We start from the raw sequence: 9,665 nt of genomic DNA, 5'->3' as shown, positions 1-9,665 counted from the left end.
ATACAGGAGGCGTCTTGAAGCTGTCGTTGCCAACAAAGGCTTTTGTACAAAGTATGTATTACTTTAAACAATACCTTTTCCCTGTGCCATTCCACATTATTACAAATAACTTCATTTCTGGACATTTATGGTTTGATTTCTTTGTATGTATGGATCACTTGGGTTGTTACCGACATCTGGTGAAAATTTCATGTCATTAGCACCTCTAGTAATATATTTACTGAGAAAATGGTGACATGTTCAATACTTACTTTACCCGCTGTATGTAAATGCTAATCGCAATGCTAGTGCTACAGCTAACCTGCTGTTAGCTTCACAACACATTCCATATTTACATGAAATTCTTAAGTTGCCGCTGCAGCAATAAGCTGTATGACATATTTCTGTTGGAAATAACCATGTAATGTGAAACTGAAGACAGTGAAATGATTTGAACAACAAAATTTCCATCAACAGAAATAAAATTTTAATTACTGAAGATTTTATTAAAGCAAAATACCATTTGGAAGTGGGTCTAACAACAAGCTAAATAAAGGTCAGTATGAACAGGCTGGCTTCAAAGCAAACTTTGCCGATTTAAAGTTAAAACAACTCCAAAATTTCAAAAATGTCAGCGGTTCATGCAAAATCTTACAGAAATATTACAATACTTGGTGGAAGTCCCCAGGCTGCACTGGAGATGCTACAGCTAGTTGCTGCTACTGCTATTACAGCGGACAAAACAACCACAGTAAACAGATGTCAGCTCATCAGTCTGGTCACATATTAGCCAAATTCAGGTTGTTGAAAGACATCAACAGGTAAGATATTATTTATTCATAATCTACAGAACATTTTTTATTATTATTCATTTCATTAAAAAACAAACTCTATAACAGAAGAAAAAAAATGAAAGGCAGCAGAAGTCTTATATCTTAGCATCATTTCAAAATGTCTAAAATATTCCTTTAACTTAGTTTTGTTAAAACACGAGCAACTTAAATTATGCGAGACACACAAGTCTGGCTGGTAAACTGTGAAAGAAAACCATTCAGGGTTGGGTTGTTTGTGGTGTTTTCAGTCCCAGACATGGAGACGTCCCTACATTCAGCTGAGAGTTGAAAAAGGAAACAAATGTGGTTCAGATGAAAATAATATGTAAGTGTTGTTATTGTGCAGGCAAACTAAAACACGACATCTTTTCACAAAGTGTCACAGAAAAAAAGCTAAACTAGATACCTCCAGTATTTTCACAAAAGATGGAGATGAACTTGTATTTGTCTAAAAAAAATTATAATTTCAAATAACATCACATATCATCTGCTTGGCAGCTATACATCCACAAAACATTCACTTTCATTGCCCAATGACCCTGACTTCAGCCTAGACATTTGAAAAACAACTTCTTTTCAAACCAAAAAAGCTCAGTGTGTTTCCATACAAACAAGTATCGAGACGTTTCTCAGTGCACACCAATTACACAGATAAAAGCAGCACCTGCCCTCAGGTCAGGAGAACGTGTCGTGTTTTTTGAATTCATTGAAACATTTTTTTCATTGTGGGTTTATTTCATTTTTTTTACTTCATCACCAATATAACATTTTGACAAGTTCTGTTTGCAGTTTAGTGATAAAAAATGGCTGTTTTGAAAACTACAATAATATATTTACTGTAAAAAATACTTTAAAGGCACAGTGTGTAGGATTTGTTGTTTTCAGCAACATCTAGTGGTTGAGTGGTTGAATCATCCTCCCTGGTCCTCCCCCACCCCCACCCCCCACTTCCAAACACAAAGGAGTTGCTACGGTGTCTCTCAGGTGTCAAAAACCTTTGATAATTCCAACCGCGATGTCTACCAGCAGCTTCAGGGCTAGTGATGTTTCAAGTGGTAAGATTATGAGCTTTAATAAGTAAAATTATCCCAGCTACAATGACAGACAACAAATATTACATTTATAGTATTACAACTAAAACCGTTTTTGACACCGCCACCGCAGTTTGTCCTTCATGAGCCTTTGTAGGCAAGATGGCGGTGCAAGATGGAGGCTGCCTGTAGTGGCGACCCGCGACCATGGAGATATAAACAGCTTTTTATAAGGTAAAAATAATAAAACAAGATCTTTGTCTGCAATGATTAGACATGTTTTTTATTATTGTCATTAGTGATTATCTCAATTTCGGCTAAAAGAATTGACAAAATCCTACACACTGTGCCTTTAAATAAATTAAAATTCCAAGTATTTCTTAAAGAAGAGCATATTCCCACATCTCCTTTCATGCCAGAGTTTTAAACTGATATGGTCGTGTTAAGAAAGGACAAAAAAGTAGACATTTTGGTAAGCCATGAAAAAAATAATCACGGACAGTCTTGTGCAATATTGTGTGACATCACACTTAAAATATAAGACTCTCAGCTACACGTCGAATTTTAGCTTAAAATCTGTAAAACTGACAGAGTTTTAGCTGATTTTGTCTTGGCTAGGGTTGGGCAATATTGGCAAAAAAATTAATCACGATTAATTGTGGTATTTAGCCGATAACGATTAATATGACGATTTATGCCCTGGAGTCCCTGTACACCATTAGGTCCTGGTCACATGACCAATTTAGTGGGAAAGATTTGCTCTTCGTAAAAATCTGTTCCAAATTGTGTCAAAATTACAGACTTCAGGCTGTACATTAATTTTAAATTGTGTTGATATTTAAATAAATTAGAAAACTTGTTTTTAATGTTCGTCATATTTGAAGCAGAGAGGAGAACCGAGTGGACTGACTGGAGAAATCTCCCCTGGTGGCATTAATCATATTAATCGTCAAGTGCCAAAAAATAATCGATTAATGTTCTACTGACAATTAATTGCACACGATACGATTATGCCCAACCCTAGTCTCGGCTAATGTAAATTAGAGGTGGCAGCCATCTTGAATCATAGTTATTCAACTGTGGAGGTTTATCCAAGATTTACTTTGACAGTTTCATAAAATCCTTCTAGTCTTGATGAGATATTTTGCTAACAGACACATGAGCGCACACACAACAGAAACTATGATCCAAGCAGGTTTTAGTTCTTGATAAAATCTCAGATCAAACAGCTGATAAAAAATGAACCCTGGGCTGTGTGGACTACGCAGAAAACATTTTATTTGCTGATGCTTTTGATATTTCATGCAGGGTTGTTGGTGTAGGAGAGTCACTGCAGCTCCTGTCTGCAGCCACCTCGCTCCCGCGGGCCTTTAATGTCATGTTACATGAACTTGTTGTGCAGCACCAGCAAAAGTCAGCAAATAATCTCCAGCAGCGTGCCTCGTTTTAGACCGAGCGTGTAACCCGGTCAGTCTGAGCCTGGCAGCAGCGGCGCAGCGTTAAGCTGAGTGCACCTACAGCTCAGCTCTGACTCCGGTCGTTAGGCTGGTGCAAGATCTGCGTGGGCGGACATTAATAATGTATTGTAATATCACTTCCATTTCAGTGGCTGCCCATCAATTAAGCAGACGGGGTGCTGACTCTAGCTGTTGCTCACTCCCATCTGTGATCGCAGGACATAACTCAGAGCCACCATTTCAGAAGCTGCTAGCAGAGTTTCACCCGCCGCTCCGATGTTCCTCTCTTTGCTTCTCTAGTTAACTGTGTGTCGGAGAAAACTGAACTCCCTCAATGATTTCTAATGTATGAATTTAGGTCGGAGGAATGTCGGGATGAATTATAAAGGGGGACAAACAAAGTACCGAGGCTGAGTTTGAACTTCCCTTTTTCACACCAACACTTCCTCTACTGCACTGAACTTATTAGTTTGACCTGTTTGAACAATATATTTACATTTCAAACAGCCGTTTACTCTTTCATTAACCAGGTAAATCCCAGTGAGCTCACAGATCTCTTTTTCAAGAGAGGAAACCAGAGAAAACACAAGAACATACAAACCCCACACAGAAATACCCCAGGTCCAAACTGGGGATTGAACCCACAACCAACTTGTTCTGAGGCAACAGTACTAACCACTAAGCTATGATGCTCAAATATTAGGAAACTGATGAAGTTATTCTCTAAATTATGGATTTTAAAGCTGATGGTAAACACTTAATTTAATGTGATCTGCATTATTGTATTTTTTTTTAAATTTTGTTTCAGTTATATGTTTTGTCCCCTTTTTTTCTTGTTTGTGTGATCCTGTTGCTTATTTCCTCTCATTTTATCTCATAATCCTAAATGTGATTATATAATATGATTGGGTTGGTTGGATTTGATTATTGTACAAGAGAGTAAATATAGCTCACATTCCTTGAAGGAATACCAGCTTTATTTTCTTGGCCCAGATATTTGCAGTCCAATTTTTAAATATTTACCAGCTGCACCTGAAGCCAGAGGCAGAGCCGTCAGACACCAGCCTGCCGGGTCAAAAACACTCACCACATTAAAGTCTTCAGGTCTGCACTCGGTGCCGTGGAAGTGGCAGGACAGCAGCATGTCTTTGATGTCGTGACCCGTGCGGTCATAAAATTCCCGCATGTTGAAGGGGCGTGGCTTGAAGTTGTGGAAGTCGGTTTTGACCTTCAGGCTCTCCAGCACGCTCTCCTCCACGAGGTGGATGTCCCTGATCTCATGCCTGACAGAACAGAGGAAAAAGATTTTAAAAAGCGCCTTCATTTTAAATGCAAATTTAATGTTGTGTAATCTGGGTAATGAATCTGCAGCACTATCATCATACAGAAAGGTCAACCTCATAAAAAAATGACTTTCCATCCTTTGAACTTGGTTTTGAGCGTCGACTTTGGTGAAACTTTGTTTCACTCAACCAGAAAAAAAATGTTCTGAACTAGAAATTTGTATTTTCTGCTAAATGCAGTGTGAACAATGAGAACTGCATGTGTGCTGAAATGTGCTAAAGAAGCTAAAACTGTCAGCAAAAAAAAAAAAAACTAACAAAAAACCCCCACAAAACTAGTAAACAGCTAAAAGGACCAAAACACTGGCTAAATGCTAAAAGAAGCACAATGCAAGCTAAAAGCAGCAAATGGCTGGCTCATTGTTAAAGTAGTAAAAGGTTGTCTAAAAGCAAGCTAAAGACATTAAATCTAAGGGAAGCTAAGTACTAACTAAAACCCACAAGTATTGTAGGCGAATGGTAGGCAACAGCTATATCTAGCTACATGGATGTATCAAAAAGCTAAAAGTAAGCTAGCTACGTAATTGTTAAAAGTAGCAAAAAGGTTAGCTAAAGTTAGATTAGATTAGAGCTTTATTGTCATTGTACAGAGCACAATGAAATTACAATTCAGAATACCCATTCAGAAGAAGACAGAACATAACAAACACAGGAGAACAGGTGCTCTGGGTCATGCAGCCACAGACTCTGCACAGAGCAAGGATCATCTTCATGAAGACATCATGAGGAGGTGCAACCCTTAACAGAAAAACTAAAAACCACACAAGGGAAGATGAGGGGAAAAAATAAAACATCATATTATATCAGCAATGTGACACACGATGGTGTTTCTTTAAAAATACCTCTGCAGAGCACATTTATTAGCCAGAGGAGTGAGTGTAGGGGGGCGTGTATCTGAAGCCATGAGTGTTGTATGCACCTGTGTGAATATCTGAAAAGAGCCCGAAAAATCGAGTCCCCAAAAACCAGCGCAGCCATAGTCCAGAATATGGATGTTAAGTGTTCATTCTGTGCAGCCTTCAGCTTGCTCCAGGAACCAGATCACAGACAGGTGTGGTGTGTGTGTGTGTGTGTGTGTGTGTGTGTGTGTGTGTGGGTGGGGGGCGGCAGAGCCTCAGTCCCGCTTGCAGACTGAGGCTAGCTCGCTCAAGGCAAAAGTCTGAGTGCTGATAGAACGGCAATCCTTCACATTGGTCAGACGGCCAGGAAATGAACAACCACCGTTGCTGTTTTGTAAAACACCAGGAGACCACCAAGCCAATCTGTAGAATCCCGTGATCGGAATCCAAATATATATCCAGAATAGAGCAGAACAGAGGTCCTACCTTTGACACGTCCTCCCATGGAAGAAAAAACTTTGTTCCAAAAAGTTTATTAAGAGACCAGCTAACCAAATCCATAAAAATAAAAATATCCATAATTTCTGGTTTCGGATGAAAACGTAGAGAAGGCTCCAAGCAGCAAAGCAGGGAAGATAAGGAAGGGCAGGAGAGAAGGAAAAAGCATCTTACTCCTCCAAGAGTAGGGTTGGGTACCGAAACTGGGTTCCAGTACGGCACCGGGGCGAAGATCAACAGTAGTACACAGACGAAACACAACTCTAATTTCGATGCCTCAAAGAAAGCGGTTAATTGCGCCCTCTGGTGTTCACTGTTAAAAGTGACAGCCTCGGCACAATCTCCACAGAGTGCCAACAAAAATAAAGCATGAGTTATGAACTTTTAATGTGATTTAATTGTCTAATTTAGCTGTTTCTGCCCTCTGTGTCGGACTATGTGTGGTAGAGAGAACAGCTGTGTGTTTGTTTCTCTTCGAACGGGAGCGCAGCGAGCTCCATGTTTTTACTTTCGGTTTGAAACCGCACTGTAATTAGCGTGTCCACGTTGTTTTTCTTTTAAAAAATGCTGGAACTGCTCACAGGAGGCATAGAAGAACACCTGTATTGTTCTCCCTGCTGGATTAAAATAAAAAGCTCTCGGTCCTTTCTTGCTGTTACGTTAGAGCTGCTGCCGTGCAGCAGACAGACGCTGCAGATCACGTTAGCTCTGACCGCAGTATAAAAGTTGTGATGCCATTTTCCTTCGGTGTACATTTCTAACTGTGCTCTAAACTTAACTTCAGCTGGTTTAAATGCTTTTTTTGCCCAGTGTGAAAAAAACGGGTGCAGACTGAGGGTGAATGCTTGTTTGTCTCTGTGTGTCCCTGTGATGGACTTGTGATCTGTCCAGGGTTTCCTCCACCTCTCACCCAAAAACTGCTGGAGAACCCACGACCCGTAAAGAAGCAGCAGGTGAAAAAAACAAAACAAACCAATGAATGCAAGTTACAAAAAAAAATCAAAAGTCATAATTCTCCTGAATGAAGCTGAGTGTTTTGATATATGAATGAATAAAATATCACAAAGTATGCAGAAGCAATTGTAAAAGAAACAAAAAAACCACTACAAAAAACAGTGTGAATGCTGACTCATCGTCCTCATAATACATCAAATGGAACAGAAAACAGACAATAAATCTGTTTGTTACATTTTTTTCCCTGTGACATTTGCAGCTTCTCAAATGGGAGAGACGTTACCAAAGTGTAGCGATTTATTGAACGGTGCATAATAACACACAGGCTCATAAACCCTGTGGTCCGATCACTGTCAAAGCACCTGCCCAAGCCTGTGCGTCCCAGTTCAACTCAGGTCTCACTTATCTGGATCCAAGAGAAAGATGTGTTTGTTTGAGGGTGACTGGCACCTCCTAAATGTTGTTTGACTGAGTTGTGTGAGCTGAGAAACATTTTGTTAAAGTTTAATGTGAATTCTCAATCTGAATAACACCTCCAAAACTAAGCCTCAGTAAATTATTAAGGTCTGGCATATGGTAACAAGGAAAGGGAGGTTTTTTTTCTGTTAGCAGAAAAGTCAAAAGTAAATGCCAGTGTTAACAGTTCAAATCATAAATGAACAAACAGTAAACTCTTTTCCAGCTGACACCAGGTGAGATGCTAACTACAGCTAACAAGGTGCAGAAAACAGTACAATGAAGGCCCAGCAGTGCTTGAATTACTGGCATTTGGCTCGCTGTTTTGCATGCAAACGTTTTAACACTTGTCCAATCCTGGTCCTCGAAGGCTCCTATCCTGCATGATTTAGATGCTCTTCAGCAGGTCTTCAAGTTCTGCTAAGCCTGTTAATTACTCACTCATTCACATCTGGGGTGTCAATTTTTACTCACTTTCTGTAAAACCATGTATTTATCCATTTATTTTTCAGGTGAGCGGACAGATGTTGGGTGTGTGGTCCTGTGTTTTGTTGGTGTATATTTAATATACTTCGAATCAGCCATTTGTTTCCTGAAGTGGACAAGCTGTCATCTTTAATAAGGCTGACTTCAAAAGTTAACCAACTGTAGATCTGCAAACAATATTTATTTTCTAAGTATCCCATTAAAGTCCATGAGATATTTTGGTTCCAGAAACCAAAACACATGCGATTACAGTACATTAACGTCCAACTTTCATGGTGGCAGAAAATAAGGAATCTCACCAAGATTCTTAAAATCTTTCTGATATACTGAACCCTGATATTGAGGAAACATTTCCAACTCAACCAAGCAACCATTACTTGACTCTAAGAGCTTTATGGACCATAAACCTAAAACAAGCAGCTGCACAAACAACATTTAGCAGCTGAGATCCAGTTACTAATGAAGCCTTTGAGTTCGGGCCTCATCAAATTAAGGCTGAGGCTTGGCATCACATTACAGTATCCAGTGTAGTTCAATCAAACTGAACGTGCCGGAGCTCAATGCCTGAGGAACAAATGATGTGCTGCTTTATGCATACTTAGTTTGAACTGGTCTCGGCTCTTCAGCTAATTGGTTCGCTGCTAGAAACTGATAATGTCGGCCATTTGGTGCACGACACACAGCGGAGCTTTAGAGCTGGGAGAGTAGACCCAATCAAGGTGGTTGTTACAGGGTAAGGGTGCTATTTAAAAAGAATGTGTTCACAAGTAAAAAGGTGTGAATGTTTAAATAAATCATCATTTACAAACTCAAGTATTGATGAATCTAAAGCTCAAGTTTGTATTTCTGGTTTCTTTTGTAAGAATACAAATTTACAATCAAACGTCACGAGGCTTATCGATACACTAGATGTGCATGAGCCACTTCAACTAAAGTGCCCCAGACTGCATTAGAAGTGCTACAGCTAGCTGCTGCTACCCCTCTTTGTCTTTGAAAACATTCATAGATCATTTGGAAATTAAACTAGCATTCAATAAAGAGATAGATACTGTCCACCTCAATGCCTCCCACAAAGATCTCATGTTATCATTTAGAGCTGGGAGTTTGTGTTGGGGATCAGACTCAGCTCTTAACACCAACATTTAGCTCAACACTAGTTAAACAGACTGAGTTATAGCCAGTTTTGTGTTTGCTAAGATAGCTTAGCTGTTGCAGCCATCTTGAATCGGGTTAGGTCCAAAAGGGAATCAGTTGTAGATGCTCATGCTCATTACTTCTCTCTTACATTCATTATTAAAAACTGTTCTCTGGTTCATGGGACATTTTAGCAACAGACAAACACACACAGTCACAAACATATGGTTGTTCATCTTCAATGGCAGTGACTGATAACCAGTGTAAATGTGTGAAAATGGAATTTGCAGGGCAGAAATTCATTTTGGTCTTGGCCACACTGGAAATATTTCTATTAAAACTGGGTTATAGTCGTGCTTTGGGTACCCTCGCCAGCCGTATTTATACTTGACACTTTGTTGTTGTAGTACTCTCCAAAAGGACATGTGGCAGTTGTAACTTGAGAAAATGTTGTAAGTACGAGAGTAAAAGCTTGACAGACAAACTATTAGGGGTGTAAGAAAATATCGATACATTGAAATATCGTGATATTTCATTTTCCGATACTGTATCGATATTCTAAAGCCCTGTATCGATTTTTTATTAAAGCTGCTGTATGTAGTTTCTTGGGTACCCAAAAACTTAGAAAATTTTTGAACAGAAACAACCTTGTAGT

At 39.3% G+C, this 9,665-nt stretch overlaps 1 protein-coding gene across 1 annotated transcript in view; it reads right to left on the bottom strand.

The window, feature by feature from the left end:
- Positions 1-9,665, bottom strand: part of LOC106524248 (acid-sensing ion channel 1) — a gene marked incomplete in the record, with an annotated part of 118,048 nt that overhangs the window by 87,572 nt on the left and 20,811 nt on the right. The window contains 1 exon segment of the mRNA XM_014017973.1: positions 4,388-4,583. Coding sequence (XP_013873427.1) covers positions 4,388-4,583 — 196 coding nt within the window.

Source organism: Austrofundulus limnaeus, unplaced genomic scaffold (assembly GCF_001266775.1).
Source record: "Austrofundulus limnaeus strain Quisiro unplaced genomic scaffold, Austrofundulus_limnaeus-1.0 Scaffold180, whole genome shotgun sequence".
NCBI classification, from domain to species: domain Eukaryota; kingdom Metazoa; phylum Chordata; class Actinopteri; order Cyprinodontiformes; family Rivulidae; genus Austrofundulus; species Austrofundulus limnaeus.
Note: the sequence above shows the minus strand (reverse complement) of the source record. Positions and strands in the feature narration are given on the sequence as shown.